General features: G+C 31.2%; 3 protein-coding genes across 3 annotated transcripts; 2 read left to right on the top strand and 1 right to left on the bottom strand.

Moving 5' to 3' along the window:
* Nucleotides 1-1433: 1433 nt before the first annotated feature.
* Nucleotides 1434-3316, bottom strand: LOC114176065 (huntingtin-interacting protein K-like). Its single transcript, XM_028060970.1, has 4 exons — nucleotides 3060-3316; nucleotides 2798-2853; nucleotides 2642-2708; nucleotides 1434-2554 (listed from the first exon to the last, which is right to left on the bottom strand). The coding sequence occupies exons 1-4, from the start codon at nucleotides 3186-3188 to the stop codon at nucleotides 2474-2476; spliced, it is 333 nt and encodes a 110-aa protein (XP_027916771.1). The 5' UTR covers nucleotides 3189-3316; the 3' UTR covers nucleotides 1434-2473.
* A 7112-nt stretch (nucleotides 3317-10428) lies between these two features.
* On the top strand, nucleotides 10429-11715 carry LOC114175564 (glycine-rich cell wall structural protein-like). The gene has a single exon (XM_028060316.1). The coding sequence runs from the start codon at nucleotides 10429-10431 to the stop codon at nucleotides 11713-11715; it is 1287 nt and encodes a 428-aa protein (XP_027916117.1).
* Nucleotides 11716-17935: 6220 nt separating this feature from the next.
* Nucleotides 17936-19731, top strand: LOC114175004 (GDSL esterase/lipase At4g16230-like). Its single transcript, XM_028059758.1, has 5 exons — nucleotides 17936-18224; nucleotides 18335-18462; nucleotides 18615-18860; nucleotides 18948-19203; nucleotides 19323-19731. Exons 1-5 carry the CDS (start codon nucleotides 17996-17998, stop codon nucleotides 19544-19546), a joined length of 1083 nt encoding a protein of 360 aa, XP_027915559.1. The 5' UTR covers nucleotides 17936-17995; the 3' UTR covers nucleotides 19547-19731.
* Nucleotides 19732-21372: the final 1641 nt, after the last annotated feature.

Genomic DNA, 21372 nt, shown 5'->3' with positions numbered 1-21372 from the left:
TCCTTGGCGACGATAACGTTTTTTTCCTTAATAAATCGCACAAAAAAGTAAATTTGTTTTGAGAAAAACATGAAATTATGAAGAAAAACATGCTAACAATTCTCACTTAGTTAGTCTGACTTTAAAGGAACGAATTCTTTTACGTTTTTTTTTTTTTTAAATTTGAATCCTATAATTTTTTTACAAGTATTTGCATCAGAAATCAAGCTAAATGATTATAGATAACGATGAAGTTGAGTAATTTATACTTAACTGTTTACAGTAATATATAGAGAAAATAGATTATGTACCGATAATATCAAATAACTACTAAAAACAAATAATCATGCATGGTAAGTATGTTAATTTTTACATTAAGAGTTATACTATAGCATTTCTTTTTGGGGTGTTGTTCTACTTTTTTTAGTTTCAACAAGTAACTACAATGTGGCAAAATTCAAACAATGTTTGAATTCCATTACTAACTTCAGTTATGACATATTTTAGATTATTTATGTTGATTTTAATTGGATGCTTATACGAAGTTAGCATATCATCAATTCAAAAAGTAAATTTAAGAGTCAAAACATAATTTTGTATAATTAATATAATCATCATACTCACTTCACATAGACATAACACATGCTTTAGCAGAGTTTTTCTAATGTAGTTTCCTAACAAGCTCAAAAGTTGACTTTCATCGAGTGATTCATGTTCTTTTTCCATGACACCAATGTTTTTTTCAATTGAAATCAATGGAATTTATTTTGAATTAATATAAACCCCAATTATTTGTAATAATATCAACCAGGGTTGTTTTTCTTTTTACATTATTGGTAATTTGTATTTAGATAATTTTGGGCCCAGCTTTATATTTGCATTTTTATTAAAGTTGCGCCAAAAACATTTAAAGAAAGTTTTTCAGATAAAACTCCTAGCAACAGTCATTCAAAACTTTAACTTTAAAATAGCTTTTAAACAATAAGAAAGAAAGTTGGGTCAACTATAGCCCTTTTCCTCCTTCCTAACAATTCCCTGTTTACTAGTGAAAATGTGACGTAAGTTACGAGACAAGAAAGGAGGGAAACATCTCATGCAACTTGTAGAAATCTGAAACAACTTCATGGTGGGGAACTTATAAAGCCCATTTAAGGACTAAGGTTGCTTTTATCACTTGGGAAGTGGGATTACATTTTCAGATAAAGAAAGTAGTGGATTCCCCGACAAACAAGCAAGAAAAAAAGGGATGAGATGACAAACTAATGGCTCTAAAGACATCTTAGAAATAAAGATAAAAAAAAGACACCACAGCATGAAGAACTGTTGCAGCTATATGTTTTATTAGAATCTTTCTTTAATACGGAAAAAAGTAGGCGAAAACATAGTGGGTGCTTTCTTCACGACAATGTCAACTTCAAGTAACATCAAGAATCTAGCCTCTATCAACTTGAAAGTGGTAAAAATAGTGCAAATATGTCATAACAACTAGCACAAACTGTTGCGCCCAATACCTTACATGAGCATTTAGCATAGAGATAGAGGACTAAGTACAAGGTTTTCTATTTCACCACAGTAGTTGACAAAGCATTAAGCACTGAACTTGAAGATGGAGGAGCTTCACGTTGAACATCCAAAAGAGCTAATATTAGTGGCAAACACAGAGATACATGACTCCAATTATCCCACGCTCCAACATAACTATGCATAGATGATCCAAGGGATCAAGAGCTCAAGATCCTATCATATACCATCTTAGCCATTCGTTTAGTTCCAATTGGTCAATTTGATGCATGAAAGAGAAAAAACAGAACTGTAATACGGAGAAATCTAAGAACTCTGATACATTTATTTTTTGAGTCAGTAGTAGAATGAATTTAAACACATAAAAAAGAGAGGGAAGGAGGGATAAAACTTCAATAGATAACAATTCATTTAACTAAAAGTTTAAACAAAAATAATAGGTACCCAATACCTTAAATTTCCTTGGGTACCACAATTTCTCAAGAAAACATTGTTTGAATGGTGATATTTGTTCTTCAACCTGTAGGGCATGCATTTCCATGATCCAACGGGTGCTACCTATTGTGATACCCTGTGTTCAAATCTCACTCCCCACCTCCCCAATTCAGGCTAGAAATTCTAACTTGAAACCATCTACGCCAGAACAAAATACCACCCTTGCCACTAGGTTCCCTAGCCTTCATGAAACATTAATTGATTGGTTCTATCGGCTTATATTTGCTCAAAGTCTCGTCTAATATCACCAAACATAAGAGCAGAACAATGCAAGACAACTAAGCTAATCTATTGTTAGTTCCTTTATGTTAGTCATTATGATTTCAATTGCTGACAAGACTTGATTATGAATATAGAAATTTGTAAACATCTAAACAAATGTTTCGGCACATGGATCGTATGGTTTCTGCATAAATTAGGTCTTTGCATTCAGATAAGTATGATTCTGCTAAGCTATGGCACTTCCATTCCCACAACTCTAGCGAAGCAAGTGCCGGATTGCAGCAACAGCATCACCTTTATGTTCGCGTAAGGTCCTTTCAGCCACTTTTTTATCCAGCTTTTGAAACAAATTACACATAAAAATATCAATTGATTAAAAAAAGAACTAGAAAAATTTAAAAAAGCGACATACGGAAAAAGTTACCTCTAATTCATTAGCGATAATATCAACCTCGGCGGCATTTATCTTAACAGCAGCTAATTCTTTCTCCCTACAATCAGGGGGGAAAATACAGACTAATAGTTACTTAATAATTAATCAAATGTTGAAGACAGAAAAAAAAAATAGGAATAATTTTACCTCAAACGCATGGCTTGCCAATCAGCTTCTGCGGATGCAGCAATTGATGCCATGGCCTGCAAGATCGTTAGAAAATACCGCAAAATTCAGTTTAACAAGAATCGAATTGCTAGTGTGGAATTTTGTAGCAACGTTTGGTAACAGCGCGTTCGATTTCACTTTAGGACGTGATTTTGAGAAGCTGATAAACGCGCTTCCGAACGTGTTTTGAATTTCGAATGCGATTAGAAGAAAAGGTGAGAGAGAGAAGAGAGAAGAGAACCTCTTGAACTCGAGAGGAATCGAGTTGGCGATCCTCAACGCGATCAGTGAGCTTGTCGAAAGCTTTGGTCTGCTGCTGCATGTCCTTCGAGTCCACCACCCTCTCTATTCCTTCATCTGCACCTTCCATTTCTCTCTCTCTCTCTCTCGCTTCAATTTCACTCTTTCTGCTGCAAAATCAAACTCTACAACAAAACTCACACAACCCACGAGCAACGCTGGAAGAGCTTCATCTCATACTGTTACTTTGTGCTTTCTGAAACATTTTTCGGCCCTTATTGGGCTCAACTGGGGATTCATTTCTCTAAAGGATTTACCTCCTGCACCCCACCATTTCTTCACGCACCCAAACCTTTCAAAATAACAATTTTACTTTATTTCAGACTGTACAATAATATTTTAACAATTTTTTCTTATAAATTGAGGTAAGATTTTTAAGTGGTTTTGAAATAAAAAATTTATAACAAGAAATAATTGTCAAAATTTAATTTTTAAAAAATATTTTTCTTTTCGATTCTTTGGGATAAAATTTCGAAAACACTTTTTTCTAGATCAAATTTTCTGAAACAACACACATGAAATACATTCTACAAAACCTAAACAAGATCAAATTTTCTGAAACAACACACATGAAATACATTCTACAAAACCTAAACACATTTATCTTAATCTTCCTCTACAACATTCTTCGTCTATTTTTCTTCCTTTGTAACAGCGCTGATGATAGAAGCGGGAGCAGCAGTGGCAGCGGTAGCGGGCTACGGTGGTGTATTTATAGCACAGGGGCGTTGTTAATAATTGTAGTGGTGCAGGAAGCAGTAACTCTCTCTTAAACACTCTCAAACAATTAGCCCACTAAGCTAGGCCCAACTACTTTTTCAGAGAAGAAAGGATTTTTTCGGTGCCAATAAAAAAATATTAACTATATTGTAATTAAAATAAATAATGTTTAGTTATTGATAATTTTTAATATAGCAATTAAAAATTAATTTACAAATAAAAATATATATTAAGAAAGGGATAAACAGATCAGGAGATTAAATATACCAATAAAAATAAAATAAGAATATTTTAATATTTCTGGAAGGAATATTTTGTAGGTTCGATATAAAAAATGTATACAGAATAAGAAAAATAGAACAAAAAATATTGATCTGTGTAAGTGGGAGCACGTGCACGATAGTCTCGTTCTTCACATGATATATTTTATGATATAGAAACAGATAACTAATTAGAAATCTTCTTAAATAAAGATTAATCTTAAGTGAAAGTAATTTTCTTATTTATATATTAAAGTGTAAAATTATTCTAATTAGTGTATTTTTTTCGTTTTCAATTACTAAGCACGTAGACGTAAATAAATTGGTACGAGGTCATAGATAGACATCACATAGTATAAAATATACATTATTTCTTTTTTTCAGAAGATATCAATGGTGTATACAAAAAATCTCTGAAATAATTAAATAATTTCGGAACATGATGCACTTAATTAATACAATTAAATAGTTCTTGCATGTGATGAACTTAATGCATTATAACAAGTGTCTACTTTTTGTTTTATAAAATTATGACATGAAATATCTTTTTGATTTATTAATTGTTAATTTCGGATGAAATACTTTATTAAAGGTTTAAATACAATTTAATATCTATTTTTATCATTTTTATTTAATTGGTTATCATTTTAATTTAGTGTTCAATTAGATCCTAATTTTCGTCAATTGATATTTTTGTTAATAGTGTTTTATTAATTAACTGAACATGTCACGTGTTGACTCCTGATTATTTTTTTAATTAAAAACATTTTAAAAAAATTAATTTTTAAATATTGTTAGTAAGAAAAATCAAATTGACCACAAATTAACAAAAATTAGGATTTAATTGAACACTAAAGATCAAATTGAACAAAAATGATAAAAATAGGAACTAAATATATATTTAAGTTTATATTAAATAATTTAAAATTACTAAATTTATTTTGAGCTGCTAGATTGTTGATTCTTAGATTGAAAGTTGAAAATTTTCACCTTATTTATTTTCTTTATTTGCTTCTATTTTCTGATTTTGCCACTTCTATGCCGATTTTAGATGTTTGTGTGCTTCCGAATCACATTAATCCATTTTAAAAAAGACATACTCGTTTGGGGATGATGCAGACACATCCTTTTTGTTCGACAGAGTTACCGTTGTTAGGTGTGTAAATTCACAATGCTAAAAATAAGTATCTTTTATTAGAGTATTGATTAAGGAATTTAAAAGAATCATTAGTATAGTTTAATCCTGATTTTCAATGTGATTTCAGTAAAAACATATAGACATGATAAGAGGTTTTACAGTTGAATTGTGTTGTTGAGTTGGTTCTGAAATGGTGAACAGCTAGCTAGGTTAGCTCAATTAAGGAATGGGATATCCCCAAGAATGTGGTGGTTGACGAATCACATGATGCTGCGCTCCAGCTATTCCAATTAATTAAGTAGTTAGTTCATTTTTTCTTTCTTGTTGAAATTGAAAGAAATAATTTACTGATATGACAACGATGTTCTTGCTTCCGACTGTTGCCGCTGGATGCATGCATTCTCTCAACTTGCTTGCATCACTGTACCCTTTTTCTTTTCTCCTCCAGTGTGAAGTTCTTCATCTAAATTTCATTAAGTTGAATTGCACAAATATGGTATGAGATAAATGCTTATCATACTTTGTAAACAATATTATCTATTATATTTTTTTGTGCGAATTAAGGTGTGAAATTTAAGTTTAATTTAATTTTATAAAATCAATTTATAAGATCAAGTTTGCATTTATTTATATATTAAAAGAGTGTCAAAGTGAGTCAATTTGGTTCATATGGATTGGTTCACTGTAAGTTGAGCTAAAAAATTATTAACAAGTTCAACTTGATTCACTTTTTGGTGAGTCAGACATTTTATAATTTGATGTGACTCACGGGTTGATGGGTTAGTGAATTGGTTCACTTTTAATTTTTTTTTTAATTTATTTTATATTTATTATATTACAGTGGATGTGAATTGACTTCATTTATTTTTTATGATAGCAGAATTTAATTTTCAAAATTTTATTATAAAAATAATAATTAAAGATTAAAGTATCAACATATATAATTTTACAAATAAATTAAATAAATATTCAAACTATTCATATATTATTAAACAATATTCTAAGTGAACCATATATAAAATAGTATTTTGTGAATAATAGCTTAAAGCTTTATTCGATCTCTTTTAGGTTTAGTTTTGTTTAATGAAAAGTAAAATTGCAAATATCAACAAAATTGAAGGGGAAGAGCTAGTATTTTTTATTAAACATATATATAATACAATTATATGAATAATGTCTACAAAATTATTGTTTAAAAAATAGTATTGAGTTGAATTAAATATTCACACATACTAACAAATTGGTATGCGTAACAATCTAAAAAGTACTAAGATTTTAATTTTATTAGTATTCAAACTCAATCCTTCTTGAATAATAATGAATTCCATAAATATAAAATTATATCCAATATCCATTTAAAAAGTGCTTCAGAACATTATAAGGTGTCTGAAATTAAAATATAAGAAATAACTTCTTAGTTATATTTATTTTTCTTTTAAGATTTATCATTGACGTGCTAATCTAATTATCCAAATTAACCATTAGAAAAAATCTCATTTAAATCAGTTCAATTACATCCATATCATTTATATATGTGAATTAATAAATAAGATCTATTAATATTCATTTAATGAATATTATCTCTCACACACACAGTGACGAAACCTAGACAAAAAATTCAAGAGTGCCAATTTATATTTTATATAATTTATTAATTAATTTTTTTTTATTTCTTTTATTTAAACCATTTTCATACTGTAATTCACACTTCTCAATTTTATTTTTTCTAATTGATTGAATTCATGCAAAATAGGTATTCTAATTTCTATTCAAATTCAAGATTATTCAACTAATTCGTTATATGAAATGGAAAACATAAAATTCTAACATTTTATAATGTAGGGTAATACTAATTTAGGAAGATATAATTAGGGTTCATACCAATTTCATAAAAAAATTCCTAAAATCAAATTAGTTTTCATACTAATTTAGGGAAAACTTAATTTAAAAGAAATAATGAAATAATCATAAATCTAACATACATAAATCATACTAAGATACTGTAAGTCTTGTGAGTATGAGTTATTCGATCTCTCAACTCTCCCATCTTGTTTTCTCAACCTCTCTTTCTTTTTACGATCAGATACAAAATCTTAATCGATTTATTAACTAAGATTTATAAAATTAGTTTTTTAAAACATATATATAATTTAATACATTATATATATATATATATATATATATATAACTTAATAAAAATAATATATAAATATAAATTTAAAAAATATATAAAAAAATAAATATATATATATATAAAATTTAAAATTAAAAACTTAGGGAAAAACATGACTCTCCTTGGTCACAACACAGGTATGCCTATGCTCACACACACACATACACACATATATATATATATATATATATATATATATATATATATATATATATTGATTTATTCAAATCATTATTTTTATTAATAATAATACTATGATTAAGAATAATTTAAATTAAAATTGTGGAAGATTATAGTATCTCATTATCATAATCTCCATTATGATAACATATTTTAAATTATTATTAAAGATTTTATAAAACTAACTATTATATTATACCTTATAAATATGAAATAAGAAAACTTTATTTAAAAAATAAAACTAAGTAATTAGACATTGGGTACACGTATTGGTTCCAACACCAACCTCACCACCTTCCAAACCAGCAACACCAACACCAGTCATAACAGCCTCATCACCCTCCACACCTCCACCACTACTACTAGAAACCAAATAAAACCATTTTTATGTCATTCAATGCTTTACTCAATGAAACAGACAAAAAATAAATGAAAAACAGGATTTTTTGTATGGACTAAAATCATGAATCGACGTTAAAAGTACACTCCACATTTATTTTTGAATCAGAGAACACTATTTTCTACCATCAAAAACATTCATCCTATAGTTAAAACATAAATCATCAGCCTTAATAGCTCTGTATAGATGAAACCTGCAAACATTAAACTTGTTATGTAGGTACATTTCGATTTGAAGCCAATTGAAATCTTAAAAATAATTTCCCTTTCATTGCATCTAAAAAATTAGAACAAAATGAAGGGAAAACTTACCTATTAATAAGGTAACCTTATGAAGAAATTGCAACAAAATACAAATATATATACCTACTCACAATCCACCACCTATTTAAGTCCCCACAGCATTCGCATGAAAAGAAAGAACAAACAAAATGCGTATTAAGGAGCAGAAGAGGCCAAGAATGGAGGCTTTTGCACAGACACGTTCAGATAACTCTCACTCTATCCATTCTTCAAATTAACTACACAGACAAATAAATTTAACAGGTAAACGAGAACCATTATAATTGTTATGTAAAATTATAAGAACCAAATAGATAAATTATTTAATATAAATATTAGAACCAACAAAAAAAAACACATTTAACCTTACAATAATAATATATAACTGATCTAGAAAACGTGGAAATTCAGACTAAGAAACGATGAAAAGTATCGGTTTGTATTATAATTAATACTGCATGTATAGGTCAGTTTTCTAAGAATTGGTTTATATACCTTGACTAAGATAAGTATAGTGTCAGGTTTACAGAGTACCTATTCTCGTACAGCTGTTTATCTTAACGGAACACGTTTATCTGAAATTCTTGTCAGAAAAATTTTTGATACAAGGATATGCACTCGTCTGAGTCGGTTTTAACCACTCTGTTATGATACCACTTGTCAGGTTTATAGAGGAGTTTCACTGACGAGATACAACACCAATGAGACCTAAGGCTAACCACATAAGACATTGATATACCACTCTCAACCCAAAACCTTAAGGCAATAGGTTTATGGGTCTTTATTCTTATATGGTGCTCTACTTTCTCATTTCTAGCCAATGTAGTATTTATACTCACACTTGAATTCCTAATATATACTATTTTATTTTTATATTACAACAATTTTTTTATGATTATATTATTTATTTAAAGACAGTGATGGGAGCACATTCAAACCTAAAAGCCATTGAGAATGCTGGTACTTTATTTTTAACAAGTTCTTTAACTAAAAGTACATTTTAATATTAAAGTTTTATGAAATAATATTGCTGTCACCGAGTATTGATGAAGCAAGTTGTACATGTGGTGGTGGGGTGGCTAAACGTCCAGAAATGCTACATATTTCTGAAACTGGATTAAACATTAACATGTGAAGTTTTTTTAATTTGATTATTAGTGAGATGGCTGAAAATGTTGCTCACATCACATGCCAATCCCATGTATATGACATTGAACCGACAGATAATACACATAAGAGTAGGGCAAGTTTTGAAGCTATAAATGAGAAAAACAGTGTAAAGACGTGAGGGTCTTCAACATCTCATAATTGCCATCTGCCAATCGCAGTCACTTCCAGAAAATTTTTCTAACTACACTTTTACTCACACTCAAAATGGAAGAAAATTTATCACTCTGTATCCTTGATTTCGACAAGTTACGTCCAGCATTAAATATATTTACCAACTAAAGTCGTTCTGTTGGATACCAAAAATAACACCAATTTACCATTATGATCAAGAAGTGTATCGTTAGAGATTGAATCTTCTGTGTAGAAAAATTTTCTTTTCGAGATATTAGTCCTTCAAATAAATTTTAACAATTTAAGAAATTATAGTTCTCAGTTCTTTATCAAGATTCTAATAATTTACTTCAAAATAAGAATTTGTTCCTGTACAAACTTCATTTTTTGTGGATAGTGATTCTTGACAATAAAAATAAGGAACATGTTTCATGGAAAATTGTGAACAACCACTTTCCTTAAAAACGAAGATGTGCCATTTAGCAACTGATCATGAATAAGATAATTCACCGCAGAAACCCCGAAAGGCCTACTCAGTCTTTAAACTCCTACTGTGAGTGGAGCAAGCTAGTTGCTTTCACTAGTGTTTGTTATTATCGAGATATTAACGTTTTTGTTAATAGTTATTAATCGCACTACATTATACTTAAATAAAGTAGTTGATGGTTGGGACATGACAATTAAGATTTCACCGGCCCGTGGATTTTGTCTTTAGGAACAAAGTTTGAACTTTTGACGGTGTTGGATAGTTGAGATCTCCATAAGTCTACGTGTATTAATGGTGTGTGTGCGCTTGTTCACACTATAAATAACTCCTTTCATCCCAAGCTTTCTCCACAGAGAGCATTTTCTGCCCCTTTTCTCTATTTGTGGAAGGATGGGAAAGTTACACAGCTATGTTGCAGTACTTGCTGTGGCATTTGTAATAGTGATAGGAGCAGCAGAATGCAGAAAAATAAAAGAAAATGAGTTTGTTGACAATTTTGGAGGTGGCTTAGGTGGTGGCGGAGGTGGCGGCTTAGGTTTAGGAATTGGAGGTGGACACGGTGGTGGATTAGGAGGAGGAATTGGTGGTGGTGGCGGTGGTGCTGGTGGCGGCTTTGGAGGTGGAAAAGGTGGTGGTATAGGAGGAGGAATCGGAGGTGGGCACGGTGGTGGAGGAGGCATTGGAGGAGGTGCTGGTGGTGGTTTTGGAGGTGGAAAAGGTGGTGGCGTGGGAGGAGGAGTTGGTGGTGGAGGAGGTGCAGGAGGAGGCATTGGAGGAGGTGCAGGTGGAGGTGCTGGTGGTGGTTTTGGAGGTGGAAAAGGTGGTGGCGTGGGAGGAGGAGTTGGTGGTGGAGGAGGTGCAGGAGGAGGCATTGGAGGAGGTGCAGGTGGAGGTGCTGGTGGTGGTTTTGGAGGTGGAAAAGGTGGTGGCGTGGGAGGAGGAGCTGGTGGTGGAGGAGGTGCAGGAGGAGGCATTGGAGGAGGTGCAGGTGGAGGTGCTGGTGGTGGTTTTGGAGGTGGAAAAGGTGGTGGTGTGGGAGGAGGAGTTGGTGGTGGAGGAGGGGCAGGAGGAGGCGTTGGAGGTGGTGCAGGTGGAGGAGCTGGGGGTGGTTTTGGAGGTGGAAAAGGTGGTGGAGGAGGGGTAGGTGGAGGCATTGGAGGTGGTGCAGGTGGAGGAGCTGGGGGTGGTGTAGGAGGAGGAGCAGGTGGAGGAGCTGGAGGTGGTGCAGGTGGAGGAGCTGGAGGTGGTCTAGGAGGAGGAGCAGGTGGAGGAGCTGGGGGTGGTCTAGGAGGAGGAGCAGGCGGAGGAGTTGGAGGTGGTGCAGGTGGAGGAGCTGGCGGTGGTATAGGAGGAGGAGCAGGCGGAGGTCTAGGCGGAGGAGCTGGCGGTGGTCTAGGAGGAGGGGCAGGCGGAGGAGCTGGAGGTGGTGCAGGTGGAGGAGCTGGAGGTGGTCTAGGAGGAGGAGCAGGTGGAGGTGCTGGTGGTGGTTTTGGAGGTGGAAAAGGTGGTGGTGTAGGAGGAGGAGTTGGTGGAGGTGCCGGTGGAGGCGCGGGAGGAGGCTTTGGAGGTGGTGCTGGCGGTGGCATTGGAGGTGGTGCTGGCGGTGGTGCCGGTGGTGGCTTTGGAGGTGGGGCTGGTGGTGGCGGCGGTGGTTTCGGTGGTGGTGGTGGCTTTTGAGTTAAAATATATTCTTAATAGTATGTATACTATATACCATGCAATGCAATGCTCATTTAACGAACCAAGTACGTATAACGTACACTATATTTATACACTATCGAAATAAACGAAAGTTTCTTTCATGCTCATCTTATTCTTCTCCTTTATACCTCACAAGTCCATTTTATTTTATCACAGTTAACAATTAGCCCTTCATAAAACAATTGCCATATTTGTGCTTCGTACGAATAAACTAACATAACCTTAACTAACAAAAATTAAAGACATATTGCATGAATGTGGCACTTGTAATTCAACTGTGGAAAGGATTCTATCAAGACTGCATAAAACTGGTGATGGAGGTAGTAGAAACAAATTCCTGTCATGAAAAAACCTATTACCTATGCAGAATGTTTTCGCTCAATGACTAAGTTGTACCTTACAGAGCTTCAAAAGGCTAAGCCTTTATTTTCACTGCTATGTGGAAACACAATAATAGGTCAACCTTGTTAAGTGTTTAATTATAGTGACACATCAACTTTACCACTCGCGTTAATCCATCCATTGTGGGGACTACATTAATGACTATATCTTATTTTACATTATTTACCTCAAAATGAGAAAATTTATGATGATCGTTGTCAAAATAAGCAATGTAAATTATTAGTTCCTTCCTTTCTTTCAAAATAATTGTGGTTTATGGAAAAGGCAAAGACGTGAGGATACATTCCCAAAATTTAAAACCAAAAGTTGGTTAAGGAATAAGCTAACACATATCTGTTATGTGTTGTCGTATACTCTTGTCTTGGCCGAAATAAGAAGACCACACACAAGCTTGAAATTTACAAAACATGAAGTAGCAGAACACAAAAAGTGCAGAGGGAACATTCTACTGGTTAAGATAACGGTAGAATTTTGCATTGAATCGTATCATAAGAGAGAAAACAATTTCGAGACAACAAAGTTAGCCAGTTATGAAGATTTTAAAATTGCAGAGAAGCTACAATGTACAATTTTTAGTGACAACTTGACTAAATTACTTTTTAGTGGGATTTCTTTTTTTTAATTACATTTTCATTTGTATGACTTGAATTCAAACTTTTGTTTAAAGCAAGAATTAAAAACTATGCATTTCAAAATATATTATATACTGACATTGGTTTTATGTTGGTATTTTGGCTTTCCGGTAAAATACATCATGTATTTCCAAATTATGTATTTGGTATTTAACTCGAATACTAATATTTTGACATTACTTTTTTTTATTATCATTTGACATTATTCATAAGTTGTGAAATAATATCAAATAACCTTTTTCCATCATTTATTATTGTTAGTTTGAATTTGTTGGCGTAAACTTATTTCTTTGGGCGCATCCTCAAACAACTATTGGAAGTTGTAGTTTTTTATTCTGAAACCCATAACTTTGATCAGTTCACACTGACCAGAAAAATATTGTCGAAGAAATCATGAAATCTTACTTTGGAAATTGAAGTCCAAGGAATTTCATTAGTTTATGATGTACAAGCCGTTATTTGTTTAAAAATTTTAATCATATTATTTTTTTTGTTTTGTATTTAAATTTTGATCGTTTTACTTTTCGAGACACATAGGAATATAATCTTTAAGAAAAATATTAGACATACATCGTGAGGTGGCAAAACTCGCTCTACATCTTTGGGATGAAAAGTAAGGTTAAATTACTCTTTTGATTCCTTGATTTGTTATGAAATTTCAGTTTAGTCTTTAAGTTTTTTGTTGTCTTAATTTGGTGCTTATTTTTTTAAAAATGACTCAATTTGATTCTCACCGTTAATTTGACCAAACCGTGTTAAAGTTAACGTCATATGTCAATTTTTGGTTTTTTTGAATTTTTTGATTTTATTTTGAATTTTTTTTTAATTTTTTACACGTATCACTTCATAGTTGTGTTATGTGTCAAAGTGACTCAATTTGGTCCCTATATTTGTTTTTAGTTTCAATTTAGTCCCATTTTTTGTAAAAATGAAATAATATTGTCCTTCCTTAAATTGATACTAAATTTATTTTTTTATAAATTTTATGGTGATATTCTTACTAAAATTAAGGTTTTTATTAAATATTTTTATAAATATTTTAAATTAACTTTAAATTTTATACACAACATTAGACTTTGGTTTTGTTTTGAACTTGAGATTTAGTTCCTAAACTTATGTGTGACAAGTTATTTGATTTTTAATCTTCACTAAATTTGTATAATATGATACACTTGATGCCTTTATATATGATGACAAAATTGTTAATTTTTGAAATTAAGTTTGGTGTTTAACTTTGTTTAATAATAAAACTAAAAAAAACTTATTTAAAAATATTGCTACAAATATTTAATAAAAACGTCAATTTTATTAAGAATATTATCATAAGTTGTATACAAAGATTAAATTGGGTGTCAATCTAAGGAGGGACAATATTGTTTCATTTTTACAAAAATTAGGACTAAATTGAAACTAAAAACAAATATAGGAACCAAATTGAGTAATTTTGACACGTGACACAACTCTGAAGTGACACGTGTAAAAAATAAAATAATAAATAATAAATATAAAAAAATTCAAAAAAACCAAAAATTGACATGTGACATTGAATTTCTTTAGATAATTGGGGTACTAAATTGAACAAACCAAAAGTATGGGTACCAAATTGAACTTAACCAAAAAGTTGGGATATCAAATCAATAATTATACCTTATAAAATTTTATTTAGTAAATTATAATTTTGTTTACGAGAAAGAGAATGATTAATTATCTTTATTTTCTTATAATCAATTTAGATTTTATTTTCTTCTTTCATCCTTTTATCTCTACGTGACTTTTCTTATCTTCCCTCACTTACTTTTCTTTTTAAGAGTCTTTCTTTTAAGGTTTTGATAGATTACATTCCTTAAATCTCATATTTAGGGATGTCGACAGGACGGGTAGGACATGGGTAGTAGCTCCCAGTATCTTTATCCATATTTGTGCGGGTATCCATTAGGTGGGTACTCGCATATTTTTTTAACATCCACAAATATCCACGGGTATTTACAACAAAAAATTAATATTTAACAATATATTTTAACAATGAATTCAAATAAAAATACAATGCATAACATTTATAAATTTCAAACAAAGTACAAATAACCTATTTAAATAGTGTTTAATGACAGTTTACAAAGAAATAGAGATTTTTTAAAACCAATTGATAAAATATAACTCATTTAATTTCAATGGGTTAATGTTTTAATCGTGTTTTTTTAATTTAAATTAAAATATAGCGGGTACGGATACTATGATCCCTTGCCCGTCCTATTAACATGTGAGTATAAAAAATACATGTATCTGTTACCTGCGGGTATCCATTTACAATATTCATTTGCTACCCGTTGTAATTTTATCCACAAATATTGATATGAATGGCATCATGGATCAAATGGAGAAAGACTAATATCCCAATTTGTTGCAGTTTCTTTTATTTAAATAAGGGTTGAATGCTTTATAAAATTGGTTGACCATGTCTTGGCTTAACTTAACCGATTAATGGGTTTAGTTTTACCTTTTTTCCAAGCTGTAATACAAATCTATTTGCTAACTTCAGAATCAACTTTTAGAAGAACAATAAAATCTTCGTTGAATGCTTGTAAATAATTTTTGAGTAACTTAATTTCAGTTAGACTCAACCTTTTAAAGTAGTGGATAAATTAATAAAAGTCAATTAACTTAAAGTATGCATAAAAAGAATAAAAACAAATTGGCTGAAAGTCAATAAATGAAGCCAGAATCACGTCGACCTTCATTGATTACCAGAGTAGATGAGGCAAGTTTCAAGTTGATGGAACTATTTCGTTTCCCATTGTGGTTTACGCAGTTATGAACATGATGCCACACATCAGCAACAACCAAGTATGGTTCTTCCTTTTTTTCTTACTGTTCATAGCTGTAACTCAGTTTAGAATATCTCTTTTAAAGCGTATGCATGTTCCCAATTCTTCCATATTATGCTACCTGCACCATTTATGATCGATAACAAATGCAAAAAAAAGTAGTGATGGTGATGTGCGCAAAGTTGTTTGAAAAAATAATGGATGGACTACTGTATGATCTTGTCAATGACGAAGAGTTTATTTGATTTCAGTTATAGGTTAAAAATCTCAATTAAAAATGAGATAATTTTATAATATATATATTTATATATATTACCAATTGATTCTAAAAAAATAAGATAATTTTATAATATATATATTTATATATATTACAAACTGATTTTAAGAGATTAAATTAAGTTTAAATTTTCATTTTCGATATTATATGAAATGAACCTATTTGTAATTCTTATGAGTCGTGATCTACTTTTAATGAACCAAACATAGAACGGACCATTTTCGTACTAAAGAAATGATGCATGGAATTAATCATTTACAAATAGAAAAACTACACCTAATATAGAATTAATTTTCATGTTAAATAATAATAATAATGATAATAAATATAAATAACACTATACATATTTTAAATATTATTAGTGGTAGGGGGTGCACAGAAAACGAAAGGAAAAACTATTAGACAAGAAAAAGCGACAGTGTGGGTTTTCTGCAAAAGAAAATATGAATTGAGGAAGTCCCTGCAATCATTAAATACTCTCCCTTCTTTTACTGAGATGCATTTAATTAAAAAGCGTGAAGATTCAGTGCTTCTGAACTTTGAAGTTTGAACAACCTGTTGCATTGTTAGCAAAGTACTGTAGATGGAGAAGATTTTAAATTCGAGAAGCAGATAACGAAAGCTATCATTTCGTTGTGTTGCACATAAATTCAAAAGCTTTAACATAGTATAGCAGAACCTGTGGTCTGATAATACACGGGTTTTATACTAGACTCGTACTAAAATATTTTATTTATAAGGTTTCTTAGACACCTTAAAAGGAATAATAATAAACAAATTATTCTCTTAAATATTTTTTTTTCAATTACTATAAATTAAGTCACAACAATAATTAATTATTTTTAATTTTCTTGTAATGTGTATTATTTTGGTTTCAATTTAGCTTTTATATTTTATTTTTGGTTCTCACTATTTTTTTCATTTTAGTCTTCCACATTACAAAAAAAGACATGAATTATCAATGGTATGAATTCCTCAAAAACTATTTTTTATCGATAAACATGTTTTTCTGATGGACTACTGACGAACACAAATTTATTGATAAAAGCTTCGTAGAGAATATTTATTGACGGATTTTACACTTTGGTAATTATCGACGAATTTTTCTTTTGATAATTATCGACAAATATATCCGTCTATAATATCAAGCATTAGATGTTGGACTCGATGGGCAGTGATTATGTCACGAAAGTGCGAGGTTGGAATTTCGCTTCTCTGTGACAACAAAATTAGGGACAATTGAAATTGGGGAAAGGAACAACTAAAATTGGATTAGGAAATATGAATTATAATTTTGATTTCATTGAAGACATTACCGACAACTTTGATCAGTCGATAAGCCAGCCACATATGTTGATAATTAGGTCAACAATTTTACAATTAACTTTACCGACAAATTATATTTGTCGATCAATTCAATAACAACATTCGTCAATAATTCTGTTGGTAATTGATTACCGATAGAAATAATTTGTCTATAAATTCAACAACAACATTCGTCGATAATTCCATCAATAAATAACCATTACTGATTTGTTGGAAAAACGTTGTCGATAATTTGCATTTTTCCAATAGTGTCATCAAATTTTCATTTTTATTTTAGTTTTTGTTATTTTTTTTAACTTTATATAAAGATTAATGATATTTTGACAATTAAAATTTGATAACTTTTTCTTATAATCTCATGTAATATTTTCTAAATAATTTTGAAATATAAAAAAATAAAAATTACTTAAAAAATATCACCTCATGACTGATTAATTGTTTATATAATTAATTGTTTATTAAGTGAGCATCTCTCTTATGTGGATGAAAACTAAAGAAGTTCGATTTATTATGGTATCCGTTTTAATTTGAAATGTCATTTATTCCCTCCAACTACACACGGTCAAGACTAGTAGGTTCATAGGCAGAGCAATTAATGTTGGCCCACTGCATGATATTATCATCCCTCACATGATTTATTATATAAAATTCCATTATCATGACCCAATGCCAGTGTCTTTTGCACATTATAAAGCCCATTGTTTATGGTCAATGTAGCACAAGTATACGTACAATATAGGAGGAGGATCCTGATTCAGTACTTCGTTGCAGTCATCAGTTACTGTTCTTTCTCTCTAATGGCTGTCCTCTTGAATCTGATTCGACTTTTCATAGTCTCGGTCTTGTTTAACGTTTCAACCTCAGATGAACTCCCTGCAAATTTTGTATTCGGAGACTCCCTTGTTGACGTGGGAAACAATAACTACCTTGTTTCCTTCTCAAAGGCTAATTATTTACCCAATGGCATTGATTTTGGAAGACCAACGGGAAGGTTCACTAATGGAAGAACCATCGTGGACATCATTGGTAAGCTTTACCACCTTGTATTACTTCCTATGTTTTTCTGTTCTTTTATCTATTTTTTAATATTATTACTTCTTTTGTCTGATGAGTTTTTCTTTTGCTTGCTCCACCAGGTCAGGAACTGGGTATGGATTTAATCCCACCCTATTTGGCACCCACCACGGTTGGACCAGTGATTCTGAAGGGTGTGAATTATGCTTCTGGTGGAGGTGGAATTCTAAATTTCACTGGACAAGCCTTTGTGAGTTTCTGTTGATGTTTGTTTAAGATACTACAATCATCAAGAACCTGTATTAGATAGTTTTACATCATTATTACGTAGTTTATTAAGACCGTGATAATCTCACATCATCGTACATTAATAACGGTGTGCATGCATTGATGGATTGTCAGGGTGGTCGACTCAACTTTGATGCACAGATAGATAATTTTGCAAATACCAGACAAGACATCATAGCCACCATTGGTGTTCCTGCGACTCTCGATCTATTCAATAGGTCATTGTTTTCCGTGACGATAGGCTCAAACGATTTCATAAATAACTACCTAACTCCAGCACTCTCATATTCCGAACGGGAATCGGAGACTCCACAATCCTTTGTCGCAAAAATGATATCAAAATTCAGAGTTCAGCTCACTGTAATGTTTTTCAAGATTATAATTTTTGTGAAATCCCTGTTTCTAAAAATTTCCCCGACAAATTGTTAATGTTTTAGCATTATGCAGAGGTTGTTCAATCTGGGGGCTAGAAAAGTTGTTGTGGCGAATGTGGGGCCTATAGGGTGTATTCCAAGTCAGAGGGATTCAAACCTCGGTGCTGGATATAGCTGTGTTTCTTTCCCCAATCAGCTAGCACAGCTATATAATTCCCAACTAAAGGACCTTATTACAGAACTCAATTCAAATCTTGAGGGTTCAGCTTTTGCTTATGCAGATGTGTATCAAATTTTAGATGATATTCTCAAGAACTATGTAGCACTCGGTACGTGTCTATCTGGTTTGACAAATAATCGATTATCAGAATAGAACCTTGAATTTGAATTTATAAGGTGTTTGTTATGAACAAAAACTTTGTTGTGTGTCTGTGTAAACATGTGACAGGTTTTGTTAATCCAAATTCAGCTTGTTGTCGCGTGGCTGGGCGCTTTGGTGGTCTGGTTCCGTGTGGTCCCACATCGAAAGTTTGCTGGGACAGATCAAAGTACGTGTTTTGGGACCCTTATCATCCTACTGATGCTGCAAATGTTATGGTCGCTAAGCATCTCTTAGAAGGAGGTTCCAACTACATTTGGCCACGCAACATTCGCGGACTCCTTCAAACTTGAACTTTTTTTTGGTGTAGATACCTAATTCGTCATACTAAATGCTTCAGCATAAATGTTATAAACTTTCAAATTAAAGAAAGATTAGGAGATAGTGAAAATCATGTTGTGTTTTCATGATTTCAAAGCTTATGACAATCGACAATTTCCTTAATTAAGGTGTCTTTTGTTCCTTGGGAATCACGATATGCCTCAAACTGTTGAGTGCTGTCTCCATACGATGAAAGATATTACAGATATTTGAAGCCACCATGTTCTGCCCACTTCCTACCCATTCAACAATAATTCATATTCACAGTCACATATCTCCGACACACTTTTATAGTACTTTTTAGGGAAAACATTAAATAATACAAATAGTGATTAATTCCTCGTATTAATGCTGTAAAAGGATTTCATCCTTGTTATTTTACTGCATTATCATTTTTTCTTTATATCAAATATTCATGTTAAGTATATTTGATAGAACTCATTACATTTAGATTGATATTCGCATCTTTTCATTTTAATAATATTAAATCAAATAAGGTGGTATTTATAACATCAAAATGAAATATAATGTAGTTATCATTATATAAAGGTAATACAGATGAAAATGCACTCAAAATTAACGATATATAAATCTCAAATTACAGAACATCTAATAATGTGATCCAATATTTTAAAATTCGACTGAGATATACAGTGATGTCATCAAACACAGTGGTAATAAATTAGATTGAACCAGCAAAATTGGTATGGTTGGAACCAAAATTTTCGTGTCAAAATCTGTTGATTTTTCAAATGCGCTGTCATGCAGTGTTCTAGAACAACGTTCTTACTGAACCTCAACTTTACTCATCTAACATTTCACTCACCTGCAAGTCTACAACCACTTTTTCAATGGAGCTAGTTCAACCTTGTGCATTACAAATTATAGGAAATATGAGGTTAAAATATTTGTTTATTCTTAATTTTTATTATGTTCTGCCAAATTAGTCATATTTTTATTTTTTTTATTTAAAAAGATTTAAATTTTTTTTTAATTTAGTTTTTTTTTAAGATTGTTTAAATAATTAACAGTAATTACGTATCATTTTGTATTTTTTATATTATTTTTTAATTTTTTAAATTATTGTTAAATTAATTTTTAAATTTGTATTGTTGAAAAAATGTCCACATGTCAATTCAGCCGTATGTCACGTGTGAAAGTCAATGTTTTATATTAAATTTGATTCCTATATTCATCATTTTTATTCAATTTAGTCTCAATTTTGTTTAAAATTGAACAATTTTGTCTTCTTTAAAATTGAAACCAAATTTAATTTTGATATTAAAATTCACAGTTTTATTAAATAATTTTGTTTAGAGTTACAATTAATTTAAAATTAGAACGAAGATTTTAATGACAAAGACTAACTTTAAAATTTTAGATCATTATAACTTCAAGGCTTTATAATTAGTCCTAATACCCTTGGACTCAACCAAACTTAGTGTTTCTCCTTAAAAATACTAATTTGACTACCACACATACTAAAACTTTACACACATACACTAACAAAGATAACTATTTAGCATCACCGTAAGACAATACTAATTCACACTCTATAACAATCGTATAGATATATCACAAATCTAAAAAATACAAATACAATGCCACATTCAATACTACATTATTGTAATATAAACATCTTAGCCAAACATATTTATAGTTTTTGCAACAATATTCGAAATTCATAGGTTTTTAATCTCTTTTAAACTAAAGTGTTCAATTACTTCAAGACTTATAATAAAAAGTTATTATACCACACCAAAAACATCCAATCTTACAAATCCAAACAACTGTTTCA

The sequence above is a fragment of the Vigna unguiculata genome, chromosome 3 (genome assembly GCF_004118075.2).
Source record: "Vigna unguiculata cultivar IT97K-499-35 chromosome 3, ASM411807v1, whole genome shotgun sequence".
NCBI classification, from domain to species: domain Eukaryota; kingdom Viridiplantae; phylum Streptophyta; class Magnoliopsida; order Fabales; family Fabaceae; genus Vigna; species Vigna unguiculata.
This window is presented reverse-complemented; position numbering and strand designations above follow the sequence as displayed.